Raw genomic sequence first — 19497 nt, 5'->3', positions numbered from 1 at the left:
CTGGAGAAGGGGTGGGGGCAGAGATCTGACTTCTGGATGGAGTCTGCAAGCTCATGCACGAGACAGCACCGGCGGTGCCAGCAATGTTCCTCTACCTGCAGGCCTCTTCTCCCACCAGTCACACGCCCAGGCCACCTCCCCACACGGAGCTGCAGGCTACAGCATGTAAAGGACACTCACGAAGCATCATAGTGTCATAAGGGACCGGGGAACTGAGACGGGAGCAAGCTCACACTGGCGGAGAGCCGGGCAACCCAAGTCGGGTTGTGCTAGCCTATCCACCAGGCCGTGCCTCTGTGGCCTCAGTGGGCCTCGTCCCCTTTTCTCCTCCCTGTCTTAGACACTAGGGGAACATGTGTGACCTTGAGCAGGGGCTCAGGGATATTCACAACCACGGATCTCAGGGGGTCATCTCAAGCCTAAGCGTGGGGCTCAGGGGGGTCCCATCAGACATCAGCCAAGGGAGTAAGTGCTGGGCTATCCTCCTTCCCTGCTCCTTTCTCTGAAGGGATGTGGGGATGACTCCCATCGAGAAGCAAAGAGAGGGAAGTGGGGACCTCTGACCTCCCTGTAGCCTGTCCTACCAGGAGCTGGGTTTGCTGGTAAGCTGCATTCTGCCTTCTGCTGCATTTACACAACTCCCAGCCTGGCCCAAAGGTGGAGTTAAAAAGCAAGAGGTCACACAGAGGTGGGTTCAAATGCCAGCTCTGCCCTCTGCCGTTTCTAGCCTTATAACTCAATCCAACCTCTCCATGCCTCAGTTTACACATCCGTGGATACGCTGTCCCCTCCAGACCTCCAGGAATCCCCGGGAGGGCAGATTCCCAGTGACACCTTCTGTGAAACACTCCTGGGCAGCAGGGAAATGGGAGCCCATGCCAGGGGCCTGGGCTTACCCTATGCCCAACTCCTCCGATGCACCCACACGGCCTGACCCTGCAGTCTTATATCCTACCGTGTCCTTCAGAGTGAGGACAAATACAGATCTGGGGGAAGGCATCTTGTTTCTACCTGGGGAGGCGGCAAGGAAAGAGAAGGAGGCGCAAGGAAGATGACCAGGCTGTTCCCCTGTGCTTGAGAGGACGTCCCAGGCCCTGCACCCTAAGCCGCAATCCCTGAGCTAACCACTGTTTCTCTGTGGCCTCCCAACTCTCTTTTACGTGTGTGCCATTCCCAAAGACAGACCCGCTTCTCCTCAAGAGCAGGGAATCCCACCTTCCCTTCCTCTTGGGTGCCACCCCTTTCTCCACTAACATGACGAGGACACAGCCATGCACACACCGTGGCCACATGGAAGGACATGTCATTTGGCTTTGTTGGTGTCCATTGTCACTCTGGGCTGAGATGAGACTCAGTATTACCAAAAAAGAAGAGAACAGGCAGGAATGGACTCCTGGAGAAAGTGACCAAAGAACTCGCTGTCCTATGTAACACAGTCATATCTCCGGGACGGGGGAAGGGGAGGGACAGAACCTCGTCACCAGGTGCAGACTCCAAACCCCCTTGCTCAAGGATGCCGGGACGCCTCCTCAGGTGTCCTGAGCAGGAGAGCCAGTGCCTCTGCTACTGGAAGAATCTCGGAGTGGTGACATTTCAGACACCATTTAGTTGCCCAAGCTCCATGCCTCTTCCTCCATCTGAATCTCTGTGAGAAAGTTTCTCTCTGTCACATTTGGCCATGGGACAGATGAGCTAGCATTCTCTCTTTCCCACTCCCCCAAGGACTAACCTGCTTGCCATGAACCAAGTGGTACACCCCATTCCTCTGGCAGTAGTGACTGGTTCAGGAATGGGCATAATAATACAAAAACACCTAGTAGGATGCAAGAAGATCATTGCTAAGCCTCCAGAAAAAAAGTGCTCCTCTGTTTGGTGGCAGGGGGATGTGAGATGTGAGCTGTGGCAGCCCTTTGGCTACTATAAGGAAAGTCCATGGGGATGCCATTTGAGCTGCTAACTCCACCTCACTTAGAGTCCAGAACTTCCAGTTCCATGAATCACTGCTCCTCTGTGGTTATAGTTGTAGTTAAAGTCGGTTTGAATTGAGACTCACTGTGGCAACACAATGGGTGGGGCAGGTTGGGCAGGAACTAAACCATCTTGAATTCACTCCACACAGAGAAGAAAAGCTGCCTGCCTGGGACAGCATCAGTGACTGCTCAACAAGGGCACCCTAATCGACCTCCAGCGAAGAGAGCGTGATGCAAACAACTGGTCCCACCATCGCACCAGGGACTTAGACAAATGACTACCAGATTCAATGAAACAAACCAGTGAGGCCAACCCTGTGTGCTGCACAGCTCTCAACAACCACTCTGCAGGCCAGGTGCAGTGGCTCAGGCCTGTAATCCCAGCACTTTGGGAGGCCGAGACGGGTGGGTCACTTGAGGTCAGGAGTTTGAGAACAGCCTGGCCAACATGGTAAAACCCTGTCTCACTAAAAATACAAAAATTAGCCAGGCTTGATGGGATGCACCTGTAGTCCCGGCTACTCGGGAGTCTGAAGTGGGAGAATCACTTGAACCCGGAAAGCAGAGGTTGAAGTGAGCCAAGATGGAGCCACTGCTCTCCAGCCTGGGCGACAGGGAGAGATTCTATCAAAAAAGAAAAGAAAAGAAAAGAAAAGAAAAGAAAAGAAAAGAGAAGAGAAGAGAAGAGAAGAGAAGAGAAGAGAAGAGAAAAGAAAAGAAGGAAGGAAGGAAGGAAGGAAGGAAGGAAGGAAGGAAGGAAGGAAGACGTACCCAAATGAAATTAACATTCAATGGGGTAAAAAACAAAATTAAAATAGTAAAAATGAAAACACAACCACTCCCCTGGCCGAGTTGCCCATTTTCACCTGTTTGTGTTTGTATTGTGGAGCGCAGAAATAAACCTCATAACAGACAACGTCTATCGAGCACTGGAGTCTTCACTAACAGCTTTATAAAGAGAGGCAAACACTACCATTGTCCTCATGTCTACATGGAGGAAACCAAGGCACAGAGAGGGTGAGGAGCCCTTGCTGGACCACACAGCTCCTGAGGGCCAGCACCAGAGCCCTCGGCCACAGCTACCCTACTCACAGTCATGCTGGGTGAAGCAGGGACCCTGGCAGCGCCCCTCCAGCTGCAAGACTCCACCTCTATGGCATTCAGGAGAGATGGGAGGTGGAAGGGGGCGCTTGGGAAATGAGATAGAAGAGAGTCTCCCCAGCCCCTCACCAGGCATGTGGGTCCCTCAGAGACCACACGATGAAGTTTGGATGCAAAAGTCAGCAGGAAATCGAGGAAATCCTTGGACCCTAGGAACACTAATTCTCTACTCAAGGAACAGCAGATAAGACCCTTTAAAGTCACCCTCGGGCCATGGAAACATTTAGGAAGGGAGAGGAGAGAAAGGTGCAGGGAAACAATGAAAGACGCAGGAGAAATGGAAGCTGAGAGGTGTCTCAGAATCTTGTATACTTCCCCACGTAAATTCCCACGATGTGGAGGAAAAAGCCAAAGCCCAGACAAGGAAAGCCAGCTGCCTAAATAGTCCAGCAGGATGACTAAATGCATGGCCCCGAAAATGTGTGTGGGGCCAGGCTCCGAAGTGAAGTGGGGACGTTCCGCCCTCAGCCTTTTCTTTAACGTGAGAAAATATGCTTGTCTCTGGCTGAATATCTAAGCATATGATGTTTTGTTTCATGAGAAAATAAAGGGCAATTGACTAGAAGTCATTTCCACCCATTCTCATAGCAAGTCTGCGTTCAGTTCACATCCCACCACCCAAAAAGAAGAGCGGCCGTATCCACAAGTGCCTGCAATCCTCTGCTGCAGGCTGCAGATGGACGTCCTGACATACTGGGGGTGCAGCCCTCCCATTCACCCAGAGCCCCTGTGGGGCAGGTATGGACCGTTCCTAAGGCAGACAGGGAAATGGATAAAACCTGAGACCGCCCCGCCAGTAGGGGGCCTCACAGGTTTTCTGCACGCTCCAGCTGCAGGGTCCCAGGAGGAGCCTCACACCCCGGACTACCTGATGTGCCTTCCTCCATTCATGAGCCACTGCCTCCAAGGACAGCATGGTCAGGGGGCCATGAGCTGGAGCCAGGAGCCTGCCTCTCACTTTCTGGTGTGAAGAGCTGTCCTATGTCCCCCAGAGTACTCTCCCTCGGGAAGGTCCCCCATGTGGTGTGTGGGGTGCAATAAAGCTTTCACCCAGCCTCAGCAGCTCCCGTCCTGCTCCAGCCCTCTCTCCCTCCCTTCCTAGCCTGGGATGCCTTCCTGGGAAGCACCTGCTGGACTCTTCTCCCAGGGCCTCTTCTGGATGTGACGAGGCATTTACTTAGACTGTGGCTCCCAGTCAGGGAAAGGACGGCAGCCAGCCACAGTGGCTGAAAGAGACTTGTCTGCTTCCTCCAGGAAGTCACCAGGATTGGCCTGATTCTACAGAAGGAAAGAGTTACTCCTTGCCAAAGAAGTTATTGAGCTAACTGAAGTGGTTCCTTGCCCTTTCAGGTCCTTTGAGAACAAATGTGGGTACCAAGGTGCTCCCACAGGCCCCAGGGTAAACCCTCCCATGTGTCTATCTTACTCTGTGAATTACCTGTCTAGCACCTAGAAACTGTGGGCTTCCAGATGCTGAGATGCATCTCTATTCATGGTTTTTTTGTTTTTTGTTTTTTGTTTTTGAGATGAAGTCTCACTCTGTTGCCTAGGCTAGAGTACAGTGGTGCTATTGCAGCTCATCACAACCTCCGCCTCCCGGATTCAAGCAAATTCTCCTGCCTCAGCCTCCCTAGTAGCTGGGATTACAGGCGACCACCACCACACTTGGCTAGTCTTTGTATTTTTAGTAGAGATGGGGTTTTGCCATGTTGGCCAGGCTGGTCTCGAACTCCTGACCTCAAGTGATCTGCCCACCTTGGCTTCCCAAAATGCTGGGATTACAGGCGTGAGCCACCACTCCCGGCCTCTACTCATCTTTGCATCTCCAGTACCTGATGCCTTGCTCAGTGTTCAGAACCCACTTAATAAGCATTTCATCCTTCAATGAATAAAGAAGTGAATTAATGATTGAATAAACAAGTAAGTGTATTTATGAATGAACAAATAAGTCACAGAGTGGCTTGGCGATAGGAAACTACCTAGCTTCAGGGAGACAGGCTTCAGTACAATCTTAGAAGGGGATTTTCTCATGGTGCAAACACCAGCGTAAAACAGTCTAGAGCCGCAGCACACAGTGGGTGGTTTAACTCTGCAGCCTCGGGCTCGCCAGCCTGCAACCGGAGACTCTACTGTGAGGTGACTCACCTAAGGAAATAACAGTGCAGAAGAACAGAATGATCAATGGGGTCACAAACGCTGCAGAAATGTACACCTCAGAGGTTGCTTCTTAGGCCAAAAAAAAGGAAACAAGTCCTGTGTTCGCGAATCAGAGACTGGCTAAACCATTTTATAGATGTAGAGCTTTTCTTGGATTCCCCATATTTCTAGTATTTCCTCCATGTGCATATTACTTGTGTAAAGCCTGGGGAAAAAAAAGTATAACTATTACTATTAGGACAGGAATCTGCAAGCAACAGCCCAGGGGCCAAATCTGGACCATTGCCAATTTTTGTAAATAAAGTTTTATTGAAATACCATCACACTCTTATTTATGAAAGAACTGAATGTTTACTACAGAACCCACGTGGCCCCTAAAGCCAAAAATACTCAGTAGCTGGTTCTTTATAGGAAAACTTTGCTGATCCTGGTGTGAAATGTTCAATGACAAGAAAAAAATATGACATACATTTCAGTAAGAACTTACACAGAAGTATGTACTTTTTTGCTAACTACATTTTTAGTTGCATAAAAAGGACTGGAAAAGTATAAATTAAAAATATTCACCTAGAGTTTGATAGATCAGTAGGGTGACTAGAGTTAACAATAATCTATTGTACATTTCAATATAGCCAAAAGAGAATAATTCAAATGTGTCTAGAATAGACAAAAGATAATATTTTTTGAGACAGGTTTTTGCTCTGCTGCCCAGGCTGGAGTGCAGCGACATGATCTCAGCTCACTGCAACCTCCACCTCTTGGGCCTAAGGAATCCTCTCACCTCACCCTGCCAAGTAGCTGTAGCTGGGACTACAGGCGTGTGCTAATAATACCCTGGCTAATTTTTGTGTTTTTTATAGAGACAGGGTTTTGCTATATTGCCCAGTGCTGGGTTCAAGTGATCTGCCCACCTCGGCCTCCCAAAGTGTTGGAATACAGGCATGAGCCTCTGGGTCCAGCCAAGATAAATATTTAAGGTGATGAACGTCCCAATTACCCTGATACCATCTTTATACATTATATGAATGTATCAAATTAGCACATTTACCCGAAAATCTATACGTAAACTATGCATCAATAACAAAATATTTACTAGTTTAGCAAAAATAAAAGTTCACAGTGATTATTCCTGAGTGGTGATAGGCATACATATTTAATTTTTTTATTTTTTATTTATCTGTATCTCTTAAAAGTCCAAGATGAACGAGAATTACTTTATAGTAAGAAAAAAAGAATAATGAAGTCATTGAACAACAACAGCATCATAAAGTCAGTGAACGGGACTCGTGGAGGAGACCAAGTGGAAAGGTTTTGTTTATTTGTTTGTTTGTTTGTTTTTGAGACGGAGTTTCGCTCCTGTTGCCCAGGCTGGAGTGCAATGGCACAATCTCAGCTCACTGCAAACTCCACCTCCCAGATTCAAGCGACTCTCCTGCCTCAGCCTCCCGAATAGCTGGCATTACAGGCACCCACCACAATGCCAGGCTAATTTTTACATTTTTAGTAGAGACGAGGTTTCGCCATGTTGGCCAGGCTGGTCTCGAACTCCTGACTTCAGGTGATCCACCTGCCTCAGCCTCCCAAAGTATTGGGATTACAGGAGTGAGCCACTGTGCCCGGCCCCAAGTGGAAAGGTTTTGAAGGTCACTAATCAGGACATTTCTGAGGAGTCTGGCCCCAGTCAGGGACGGACATGAATATTGCCAAGCCTTCTCCCTCAACAGGGATTATGATGCCACACAGCAGCTTTGCTGAGGGATCACTCCAATTTTTCAGGGCAAATTACTGAATTTTTAAAAAATGAAATGAAATGAAAATAAAAACATATTTTAGCAACAAATCTAAAATACATACACATTTAGCAATAAAGAGAAGCATGTATCTGTCTTGTGTCTTCAAGAAAACCACCACTGCACACACTTCATGTTGAACTCAACGTTAACATGTTGGACCTGTTCCAAAATGCCTCTCAAGATGATTGAGGACAACTGAGAGTGTCCAAAAACCACGATGACAACCACCGTGCTAAGAGTTTCTGGACATTACTTTAATGAGGAGAAGAGAGCACTGTGGCGCGAACCTGTTTCATCGTGCATCAAATGGTTTTGGAACTGAGGTCAAACAAAAGAAAAGAACCTAGCTTTGGCCAAAAGTCTAGTCCTACAAGTTGCCTCTGTAAGGGAAAGAACTGATTTCTCTGTGAAATGTCCTGGGCCCCATGGCACAGAGTAAAACTGAAAGGTTCCCCAAAGGTAGACACTGCTTGCAAGAAAAGCTGGAAAATGACCCCGATCTTTGGAAGCAAGTGAGGAGGTGTTAAAGCCAAGCCCATCCTCATGCCCACATTGGAGGCAGCCTCCTGGCTGGGCACCGCTAATGGGAGGGCCGGCCTCCCATGTGGCGTGGTGGGCAGCCAAGCCAAGGAGTCAGCTTGTGCTGTGCCTCTCGCTTCTCCCAGACACATGCCACATGTCACACAAAAACCCCAAGGCTCACAGCAACAAAGAGATGGGTCCCACAAGAAGCTAAGCCCTGGACAACTTTCTCTTGGGGGTGGTGGGAACAGGAGGCAAATGAATTCTGCCTGGACCGCTGCCCTTGCTTTCGGCACGGCCCCCATTTTGCCCAGGCCCACCCATCAGGTAGCTGAAGATGATGTTTGTTCAGACATGCATTGTTTTGGGACTCTGTGGTCTTTTTTGAAGATGTGGCTCAGGGAAAGGATGGTGGCAAATCTCTGTGCTTAGTTTGGCCCTGTTTGTTGCAAGCTGAGCCGCTGAATTCTAGATCCTGTCTCGCAGGCACATTTCAGAGGCACAGCACTCATTTCTTATATTCTGCTAATCAGCCCTGCTATTACCGGGAAGGTGCAGTCACTGACCAATCCCGGCTGGCGCCACCCCATCATACTCACAATATGCAAGGACTTAGGTGAAGACAGTATGCAAAATGCAACAAAAACAAATAGATGGAAATACAGCCCTGGTAAACCTAAACCCAACCTGGCTTGAGGATGAACCGAGAGGCCCCACAGAGAGCAAAGAGCCCACATGCACCCCGATGTAGACCTTTCTTAGCTACCTGGCTCCCAGGGGACCCCAGCCCAGCTCAGGTGCCTTAATGAGCAGGTTCTGCCCAAGAAACAAGTCCCATAGCTCTGCCCAAGTCCTGTTCCCCTAAGTTCCTTTTGGGAGTGGGGAGGGGGGCACAGCTTTCTGAAAAGGGCTTTCCAGATGGCGCCTGGCTGCGGCAGTGCCAGACTCCACAGCTTAAGTAAATGTTGCCATCGCCCCATCCTGCCAGGAAAAGGCAAGGGGGACCCATGGCCGCTCTCAGCTGCAGCGACGCTCACTTCCTGGGGAGATCAGAGTCCCCCCACCACCTGCCCACCCCCCCAACACCATACACCCCTCTTGGAGAGTCCCTTTCCTCTGCATTTGCAAGCCTCGCTCAGCCCCCGCCTCCTTCCTCCACATGCCAGCACCATCAACAAGGGTGGAGAGATGTGCCCATCAGATGCCGACAGAGGAGAGGAAGGCGAAGGGAGGTGAGACACCCAGAAGGGCAGCAAACAGGCCCAAGGGTCACAGATGGCAAAGGTTCCAGCCCAGTCATCACAGATTTGGGAAGTGTGCACAAATCCAATCTCCTGATCTCTGCAGGTGTTTCTCCACCCCTGCCATCAATGCTCCAAAACAGCTCTACGGGTAAAGGGGTTAACTACTCACTCCCCTGACTTCCCGGGCTCAAAAGGCTTCCAAATGCTCCCTGCACAGTTTTTCCCCATGAAATTCACTGTCTCCATCTCTAGATCGCCAAGTATCCCCACGATCTCTCTCTAGAACCCAGTGGAATTTCGAGGCCACTGTAACAGGGGCCTTGTTGAAGACAGCCCTGTACCCACCCCTTTGAAACATCACAGCTCCCTGCCAGAAACTTCTTGGGGAGAAGGGGCAGACCTGGGAAATGCGCTCAGGTGTAGAGGAAGAAAGTCTTACCTTACCCTTCCTGGGAACACATTTCCTATGAGCAGGACACAAAGATTCAAACCAGAGAAGGAATTGGAAAGATAAGCAACCTGGCAGTGAAGGGATCTGGGCAACCACAAGGACCCCAATCTGCTCTCTATGCAGAGGCTGCCCCAGCTCTGCAGAAGTGGCCCATGGCAGGTTACATAACACGGTGGGCATCATTTCCCAGCTACCTGAGTGCACGGTAAGCATGTGAGTGGGTAAGAGTCAGACCCTGGAAGCTCGTGATACCTGGTTTTGGCCAAACCATCAATCAGAGTGTCCACTGTGGCTGTTTGCAACGCAAATGACTGACTCCCACCCCAACACATCCAAGGTGGTGGTCAAGTCCTGAGCCTGGAACCTCCCATTCAAGTTAATGGAAATCACGCAGCTAATGCTTCAAGCTCTGTTTTGAAAATTGACTGCTTAATTCCTTGCCTCATTGTAACCTGTCCTTAGCTCATCTATGTTTTCCTTATTTCCATTAAATTTAGGTTTAAACGAGTGTTTCCGTCCCTTGCGCTAACATGTGTAGGGAGGAAAGCATCATGGAGCTCCTCAGAAGCTCAGCGGGCAGGAGTGCTGGAAACAGAAGGGCAGCTCAGGCAACGCGGTGTCCATCCCGCAGATGGGCCAAGTGAGGCCTCCAGAGAAACACATTTGAGTGACCCCCCGGCCTGGAATCTAATCCCTCGCAAGCAAAACCCAGAGAGGGTGCTCTGCCTCTGGGATTTTATGTCGCACATCTCTGATGTTACACTCCCAATTTGAAGACTTGCAGAGCCTGTGCAAGCACCCTCTTTCTGAAATGCCAAGTGACGGTGGAGTGGCATCAAGCAGCCCCAGAGAAGTGGGATTTATGGCTCCATATAAAGGGGTCAGAAAGATGGTAAAAGCCCCGAAGTGTTACTGGTTGATCCCAAACCATCGCTTCTAAACACAAGATGATACAAGTTCCCCAAGTGAATGGGAAATTTACAAAAAGAAACTGCTGGTAGGCATCCGGCTCCCAGGGAAGGAGGAGCACGATGCGACAGCCGCACATGAACCAGCATCTGAGAGCAACGGCGATCCCGGCATGAGAAGGGTGTCCCGAGTGGACAGACCACCCTGGGGCCCCAGCAGAAAGGTGGCCGCCAGGGGAGGACACGGGGACCTCTGACCCTGTGCCCCATCTGACATTCCCCAGGAGACACCTGACCAGCCGGCTTATTCGTCTAGGCGGGCGGCCACCTCAGCTCTCGGCTCTCAGCTCAGGGGACGGGCCTTGGCTGGCGTCCGCCTGGGCACAGCTTCGGCACACACGAGCCGAGCCTCCGTAAATCTCCGCAAACACGGCGGCCGCCTGCACACGCTTCCACGGCAGGGACGGAAGGGCTGCATATGGCGCTCGGCTTTCACAGCTGAGCTTTAAAAAAAGTGCAGCTTTTCATCTCACTGAACCAGCTCCCAAATTAGGAGGTGGGGAAGGGAGGCTGGAGTTGGGGTGGGGTGGGGGCAGAAAAATAAGGAAGCAGGGAACAGGGGAAGGGGGAGGGGGAACATTTAAGGCTAAATGTGATTTTAAAAGGAATCTCAGACTATAATCTGTTCATAAGGTCCCTCTGGAAAATTAAATAATGTTGCCTATTTGTCATCCCCAAGTTGACTAATTTCAAGTTCCTAATATCATTTTTAAAATGACATATATATATATATATATATATATATATATATATATATATATATAAATAAAACAATGAAGGAGTCTACCTAAGAGGGCATCACTCACATGCTTGAGCCTGGGCTAAAAAATTTTTAAGTATTATTTATAAATGGGATTATTGTTTTCCAAAGTTCCACTCTGCAAAGAGATTAGTTGCCACCATGCTCAGGGGGGTCTCCCCAAGTCCTTTTTAATTCCCTGCCTAGAGGTGAAAGGTGGTTGGAATGGAACAGGAGGAAGAAGCCTGCTCCGGCAGTTTTCCTGGAATTGCCTGGAAACTTTTACTTTCTGTTTCCTCTGCTGATAATGACTGTCTTCGGCTCTGCAGCCAGCTCCCCTCTCCCCCCTTCCAGCCCCCTGTTGCTGCAGCCTCCCCGAGCTCCGGTATAAAGTTTGGCTTTTGCAGCAGGAAGCAGCTGGGCCAAGCAACCAGCGAATGATAATGACCTCAGAAATCTGCTGTTCGCTCGGCAACAATAGGGTGCTCAGTCTACTGGAAAATTGTGTTCATCAGCTAACTCTGCTCAGTTACTAATTGACATTGCCAAATATTTTAAGAACAATTGGAATGCACAAGCAAAAAAAAAAAAAAATGAAGATCTTAATCCTCAAACTCAAATTTTTTTTCTTTTTCTTCTTTTGGGTGCCTGGATTTGTTTGTGTATGGAGCAGGCACTGGTTATCGTGAATGGGGGCAGGGAGGGGGAGCCACATGAGAAAAAGAGGTGGAAAAGAAAGAAAATCTATCATATCACTATACACCCCATGTAAATGCGAGAGCGCCCCAGATAAAGGCCTTTGATGCTGTGGTCAATGGGATGGAGACCCAGCATTTCAGGAATGCAGCTCTAACAACAAAAGAAGACCTCGCAAGGCTTTTAGCCCAGCTGACCAAATAATCCTTGTCCATCTCAAAATATTATACGAGAAGTAGTAGGGGTTAACGATATTTTCATCTTTGCATCTCTCCCTGGCTTTCCATTGATCCTGTAACTTAGCCGACTTTATTTAATGAACAGAGGGTCAATGCATTCAATTACCCCCTTCCCACCATCAACACTTCAATTATCCCCACTCCAAAATTACAGGGAATTCGGAAGGTAACTGCCCTGTTGGATATAATGAACAGTATCGTTTCTTAGTACATTAAATTTTAATTATTCTGAGTGTGATTTCCAAAGCAAAATCTGAAGAAACAGAACTTTGGTCATTTTCTGACTCAGAGCAAAGCTAGGATTCGAGCTCAGCCTTAGAGGAGGTTTTAGAGAAAGATGCAAAGATTAATGCCATAAGAGTGTCTGCATGCAAGCCAGAAACGAGGAGGTATCGAAACAGCCACCCCGCTTTCTAAATGTCATAAAAGAGTAAAATTTATAAGCTGCTGCTTTCCAAATAGTTTCTCTTTGCATTGTACACGGAGGCAGGAATGACATTGACCACGGTGTGAAATTACTGGTAAGTCAAATAAACAACAACACAACAAAAATAAAACAAAGGGGGAAGATGGGGAAGTGATCTGTGTGACTAGTTTTGTCCATTTTCTGCTAGAAAATATGACCTCTCAATTTGTCAAAGGTCCTAGTTTTCGCAGTTGATCTTAAGCTTGGTTCTCAGCAGTTTGGAGAGCCAAAGAACAAACACATTTTCTGGTTCACTGGAATCATTTTCACATGTTCACTGATTCAAACATTCTTTTGCTCACATAACAAACAGCTGCATCCCACATTAGCCTAGCCAGTGACAGTCGCCCATCTCGGCAATAACTGTTTGATTGCAAACTTGACCCCTTCTTCGTCTCGGTCTGAGCAAGACATTTTTAAACAGCCACTCCGTTCCCAATCCTTCTTTGCAAAGAATTACATCAGATAACAAAGGACGTCTCTGCCACTCATTGTAAGCCTTCTTCTAGAGATCTGTTCTAAGAGGCTCTGTAAAAAGGTTTTTTTATGATGAATTCAGAACTACTATCATGTTAAGAGCAGCGATTTATAAAGAAGAATTCATTGGTTAAGATCTGAAAAAATAGTTTCTCAGGCCCTACTGACCCAGTTTTCAACAAAAAAAAGAATCAAGTGATGCAAATTAAGTTTTGCGACATTGTTATGCAGTCTGAGAAATTTGTAAAACCGTGTTTTGCAGTTATTTCTTAATAGAAGCCTTAATAAGTACTTCTTTCTTTACTTAAGGGCTTAAAGATTTTTTTTCTCTCTCCTTCACCTTGCAGGTTTCTCTTTAACAGGTAATAATAAAATACCCATTGTACCCAGATTTTTATTTAAATGCTTATTTTAATCGCACTTTTATACAAGTCAAACTTGTTGGAAATAAGAGGGAGGACTAACCAGATTTGGTTAAGAGTCCTAAATCCCAGGGAAACCTGAATGCCCCAGACGCACAGCTGATTCGGGTTGCATATTGGTATGACCTCAATTCTCCTACTTAGTCAGAAAATTATGAAAGGGTCTAATTTGAATATGAAGAAAACAAAGAAGTCAACCAGAAATGAAAGAATCAGTATTCACAATTGTAAAATACTTCAATGAGGGGAAATAAAAGTGAGAAGATAACCACAACTCAAGTATAATTCTCTTTTGAGTCATGAGCACGGTTGGTTCTTTTTAAGCAAAATGGGTTTTTTCAACCGAGCACTGAGAGATGGGCAAGCAACAGAGATGGGAATAGCATGAGGGCTATCACTTGGCCAGAAGGTGAGAAAAACACGGTAAACTCGTCATTAATGAAGCTGAACATTTGGTGTCGGAATATTCTGCCGAGAACCTTACATTTCAGGTCTGAGAAAGGGATGGAAATCTGTCAATGTTAACTCCACGTCACTCTAAAACCTTAGGGGAAACAGTTTGCTGTCTGCATCCTGTCCTGTAAAGGTCCCAATTCAAAATCAGAGATGACACATGCCAGAAGAGGAGACCTCATCCTAGGAGACCAGAAAGAGTTCCTCCTGACATTGGGACACCTGGGCACTTGGCTGCCTCTCGTGTAGGGATTTATGTTTACATGGTGGAAACCCTTCCCTCGAATCTTAGTGTGTTCCTTGTGGCAATCGCTCCAGGTAGTGTGACCTCACGCCTCCATGGCACTCATGCTGCTGGTTAGACACTTCCTAAGCGTCTCATCAGTAATAAATCCCAAACAAGTCTAGGACTCCAGGAGTAGACAGTGTGTTTCATGGGTATTTAAGCAGCGGCATTAAGTGCTATCGGAATCTCTGGAATGTGCAGACCAGATTTATGTGTCTTAACAATTCTTTACTGGTTTGTAATAAGCCGGCAGAGTCCCACTTTATTTTAATACTAATTTTGTCCTAGAAGAAGAGTATGACTGTAACAGCAAAGCTAAAACTGGCATCTACTTAATAAGTGCAGCCGTGAATTGCCTCCAAGATCGAAATAGGTATCTAAACCAAGGAGTGAGGGTGGGATCAAGAAAGAAGAAAAAACTTTTTAAAAATGACCCTCAACAGTGTGCTGCTACGTCTTTAACAGTGGGCAAGGCAGTGCCTCGAGGTGCCTCAAACTGTCTTTCATTTTCTAGACTTAATGGCTGATTGCAGAAATCAATGTTGCCATTAGTAACAGGGTATTTGTTATGGCATGATTTCCTCTGTTGTTAGGCTGCAGAATGATTACAGTATTAGCGAGGTGCTTTCTTTATAAAGGGCTAAAGATATAACTTTCAATTTACTACCCATTAGTAAGGGGCTTTGGAAATATGGATGAAGGCAACACCTTACCCGCTGTTAGGTGGTGATTTTAATTTAGCCATCTGAGGCTAGCGTGTTTTTGTTGTTGTTGCTGTTGTTGTTGTTTTAGGTTTGTTTTTTTTTAACTGGGCCAAGAAGCTTCATCATTTCACAGACAGTTTGATGACAGATTTTCTGCTTTGCTATTTTAGACCCCAAAGCTGTATCGCCCGTGTAACACAGTACAATTTAAGACATAACAGTCATGCGTCTGTGTTTCAAATGCCTGTACTTTTCCAAACCATCAGAGGAAAGTGGTGGGGCTCTTTAGGTCACTCAGATCTGGCAGGTGAGCCATGTCGTAATTTTGGAAGGGGCCAGAAGATAGGTTTGGCTTAGGGAGGGAGACTGCGGTGGCTGCGTAAGAGAATTATGGGACTACGCCAAGCAGGAGAGAAAGACGGTGAAGTTTGGAACTTACACATTCACACCCAGGGATAGAGCAGAATGCCAGCTCCTGAGTTCCAGAGACGAGATGATAGCCGACAGTGTCAGGCCATGAAATGGGGTTGGACAATTGCAAGAAAAAGGTAGATTATGTCCACTGAAAAATGTACCGCCTGGCAACTTTCTTCTTTCTCTCTTTTTTTTTTTTTTTTTAGACAGTGTCTCACTCTGTCACTCAGACTGGAGTGCTGTGGTGTGATCTTGGCTCACTGCAGCCTCCGCCTCCCAGGCTCAAGCGATTCTCCTGCCTTAGCCTCCTGAATAGCTAGGATTACAGGCATGCACCATCACGTTTGCCTAATTTTTGGACTTTTAGTAGAGATGGGGTTTCTCCATGTTGGCCAGGCTGGCCTCAAAGCCCTGACCTCAAGTGATCCACCTGCCTCGGTGGCCCAAAGTGCTGAGATTACAGGCATGAGCCACCGTGCCTGACCTCAACCTACTTTCTTGGTAGCCAGTGCTCAAGGGAAGGCCTAAGAGGTGAAAGGACTGCCCTTTCCCTCCAGTCAGGGAGGGAAAGAAAGGCATGGCCCAGTGTTCAACACACCCATGTCCTCGATCAAGACCCACTGGCCTTGGAACTGACTGGAGGCCTGGGAGCAGAACCAGGCAGCCCTGGGCAGGGCTGCTGTGCAAGCTGCTTCTCCCCACCTCCCCGCTAACCTACCTGAGGAGGACGGCGAGGAGGGGTGCGGGCTGTCCTCCTGGGCACTCCCGGTCTGGGAGAGGCCGCCTCCGACCCCGCTCTCCTCGGTGACATTGGAGGAGCCCGGCGTGGTGGAGCGGCTCACCGACTGAGACTCCTGGTCACTACCCGAGCCACGCCGCTCATCCAGGCCCACATGCAGCCCGTCCTCCTCACCCTTGCGGTCCCGCTTGTGGACACGGGAGTGCACGACCACCTGGTGGTAGGTGCGGAACACCCGGCCGCAGTCGGGGCACTCGGTGGGCTTCTCCTTCATGTTCCCAGGACCCTGCAGGTTATACTCGAGCGTCTGGTTCAGCCCGTGTGACAAAAAATCCCGACTGCTTTCTAAAGGGTCGAGCTTACTTGGCAGGTCTCTCTGGCTGCCCACTTTAGTGCTGTGAACCAAATCAGCAGGCATTTTCTGCTTGGAGCCATCTGCTCCCACTAACACGTACTCCCGCTTCTCCTTATCAAACAGAACCCCGGCGTTTGCCAAAGTGTCTTCGTGGTTGCGCTGCAGCGGATGCTCTTTAGACAAGAAGCCATGTTCCATGGCCATGCCCCTGGCCATGAGCTGCCAAGCCTGGTAGCTGTTCACGGGGTCCATCTCCGCAGCCTTGGCAGCCGCCTGCAGCCGCTCGATGCAGCTGGATTTCAGCGGCGGCACGAGGTTGAGGCATCCCAGGAGGGAGTGCTTGTCCCCCTCCGGGACGCCGTGGGCCATGCTGGAGATGGGAGACAGCAGCTTCCCTAACGCTTCCTTCTCCTTCATGGGCAGTTCGCCCTTGCCATAGAGCTGGCTGGGCTCGCTCAGGCCGGCTTTGTCCGGGGCCATGAAGCCGCTCTGCAGGCAGGAGAGGTACCTGGAGTACAGGTTAGCGTGGGCCTCCTGGGACATGCCGCCCATGGGCACAGGCACCTCGGGGTCGCTGGGGGACTTGTTCTTCACCGACAGTTTGTTGAGGTGGACCTTCATGTGGTTCTTGAGGAACCAGGGCTCCTTGAAGCGCCGGCCGCAGATCTGGCAGCAGTGCTCAAAGGAGTCTTTGTGCTTGCGCATGTGGCCCTTGAGGAACCACGCCTGGCTGAACACCTGGCCGCACACCTCGCAGCGGAATTCGTTGGCCGACTGTTCCCCACCGCCATTGGGGCCCTGGCCCTGGGCCGACTCGGCGGTGATGTGTGCCTTCTCCACGTGGCTGATGAGCTCCTCTTCCTGCGAAGCCGCGAAGTCGCACAGCGTGCACTTGTAGGGCTTGTGCAGGATGCGGATGTGGCGGTCCAGCTCCTCGCGCTTCTTGAATTTGCCCTTGCAGAAGGTACAGCGGAAGCCCGCCGCCGGGGCCACCGCATCCTCTTGCACGCTGGCCGGCTTGGGCGAGGGCACCGGATGGGCCACATCGGGCACGCTATGGTTGGCGGGCAGGGCCAGGGTGCAGGCGGCCAGCGGGGCCTGCTGGGCGTGCGGCGGAGGCTTCAGGTCGGGCCGCGGCTGCAGCAGGCTGCCCTTCAGCTGCTTGTCCCGCAGGATGGCGCGCTCCTCCAGCTCGTGCAGCAGGCGGTTCTCCTCGCGCACGCGCCCGCGCCCCTTGCCCAGGTTGCCCAGCTTGTGGGTCCGCAGGTGGATCTTGAGGTTCCCCTTCTGCGCCGCCCTGTGGTCGCAGTACGGACACTTGAAGGGCTTCTCGCCCGTGTGCGTACGCATGTGCAGGGAGAGGATGCTGTTGAAGCGGAAGCGCTTGCCACAGAGCGGGCACGGGTACTTGCGGTTCTTGCGGGCGTCGTCCTCGATGTCGCTCATCTGGGACATGATACCCAGGTTCTGCCCGTTGAGGAACTGCTGCAGGTCCACCCTCCCGTTGAGGCTGGTGTCCACCTCCCGGCCCAGCTGGTTGGCCAGGAGCGCCATCTGACTGCCCATGGGCTGGCCGCTCATGGGCACGTGGGCTTTCTCCTCCAGGGATGCGGGGGGCTTCTCCTCGGGGTTGGGCCGGGGATGGAGCTCAGGGAAGGCATGGCTGAGCTGGGAGGTGATCTGGTGCAGCTTCTGACTCATGGCATACTGGCCGTTGAGGACGGGGCCGCTCAGGTGGGGCTCAGCTTCCGGCTCCGCCGAAGACACTCCAAGGCACAGGCTCGCTTCTTCCATCCCTGAAAAGAGAGGCAGAGTTCAGATCCGTGCCAGGTGCGGCTATGGCGCCATGAATCAATAGCATTGGCGGGCAGGGAATTTGCATTTCATGCCTTACCTACACATAATCATGCTAAGGAATTCTAGTCAAAAACAATAATAAAAAAATGAATTATTAAATGCCAATTATGCAATATGGCATTGCTCCTCCAATTTGTTTTGGCGACAGATCGTCTTCCTTGTATTTTCTATTTACAGACTGCAATTATTCATTCACCTTTAAATTATTAATGTTTTACCACTTTCAACACCTAATAACAAATCAAGGGTCTACGTGTGAAACTTTTTCTCCATTGCCCCATTGTCGCACCTGTACCTGTTGGTTCAGTCCAAAGTTTGCCTGAGAGCAGAATGACTTTTCCCATAAGACCAAATAAACCCACTTGGAACTTCTGTTTCCGTTTACTACATTCAATACATTCACCAGTCTGAGATGAAAGAGATCATTTTATGATTTGGCAAAAAAAAAAAAAAAAAAAAAAAACCAATGGCATGATATTTACTGGTACATAATAAAACAAGATAATGTTTTGGGAAAAAATAAAGTAAAGGACAGGCTTTAGAACAATAAAAGGGATTTTGCTTTAGTCAACAAAAAGTGCAGTAATATCTCATTAAGCTGATTAGTATGCTGCTTAGAAACAGTACTAGGTGCTGTAACACATGATTATAATCATAAAAATCCTTCAGTGTTTGCAAGGAAGCATTAACGAGGTATATTAAATTTTAAGGAGACTGCGAGTAGCGGCTTTGCAAACCTCAGAGATTAAGATTTAACCCTTATGTTACGAAACACTGTTATTTTGTCATTTGGTAACTGTGCCCATCAAAAGAAGTATAAATTATCTCCTGACGGAATCTTAGCAGATTGTTGAAGTTGTTCAAATTTGGGTCAAAGGAAACACTGATACCTTATAATGGGACTCTTCCCATTCTTCAGTGGCAAGATATCCAAAGCAGGGACTTCGATTGGGTTTAAAGAGATCTTTTATAGAACTAGATAAAAACCCATTAAAATCCAGGGATGATGCCATAGGAAGTCTCAACCAAGTTTGAGTGTTTTTAATAACTTTCCCAATATACAATAATGAGTACAAATTGTACCTGCAGTATGTGTTTTGCAGAAAATTAGAACTCAAAGTTGTTTGTTAAACACTATCGTTCAAAGCTGGTCTGCATAATTGTCTTTAATAGTCCTCTCTGCCCCCTCTCCAGCCTGTGCAGAATGGCTAAAACCAGATGGTTCCGGGGGCGCAGAGGAAACAGCCCCTTCCACATTGGAGCATATGGGGAGCTCAATTTTGCAAGGCAATGAACCCCTGCCTGGGGTCCTTCCATTTCCAGCTATGTCTTCCACCTGAAGGACTCCAAATTTGTTTCCTGCCATTGGAATCATCTTTGCACA

The 19497-nt window shown here is 48.8% G+C and overlaps 1 protein-coding gene across 48 annotated transcripts in view; it reads right to left on the bottom strand.

The window, feature by feature from the left end:
• Positions 1 to 19497, bottom strand: part of ZNF536 (zinc finger protein 536) — a 489005-nt gene that overhangs the window by 250321 nt on the left and 219187 nt on the right. For all 48 annotated transcript variants that reach the window (XM_065536304.1, XM_065536316.2, XM_065536303.1 and 45 more), the window contains one exon: positions 15881 to 18052. In XM_065536304.1, the coding sequence (XP_065392376.1) occupies positions 15881 to 18050 (2170 nt within the window). In that variant the 5' untranslated portion in view covers positions 18051 to 18052. The remainder of the gene's footprint in view (positions 1 to 15880; positions 18053 to 19497) is intronic.

Source organism: Macaca fascicularis, chromosome 19 (genome assembly GCF_037993035.2).
Source record: "Macaca fascicularis isolate 582-1 chromosome 19, T2T-MFA8v1.1".
NCBI classification, from domain to species: Eukaryota; Metazoa; Chordata; class Mammalia; order Primates; family Cercopithecidae; genus Macaca; species Macaca fascicularis.
Note: the sequence above shows the minus strand (reverse complement) of the source record. Positions and strands in the feature narration are given on the sequence as shown.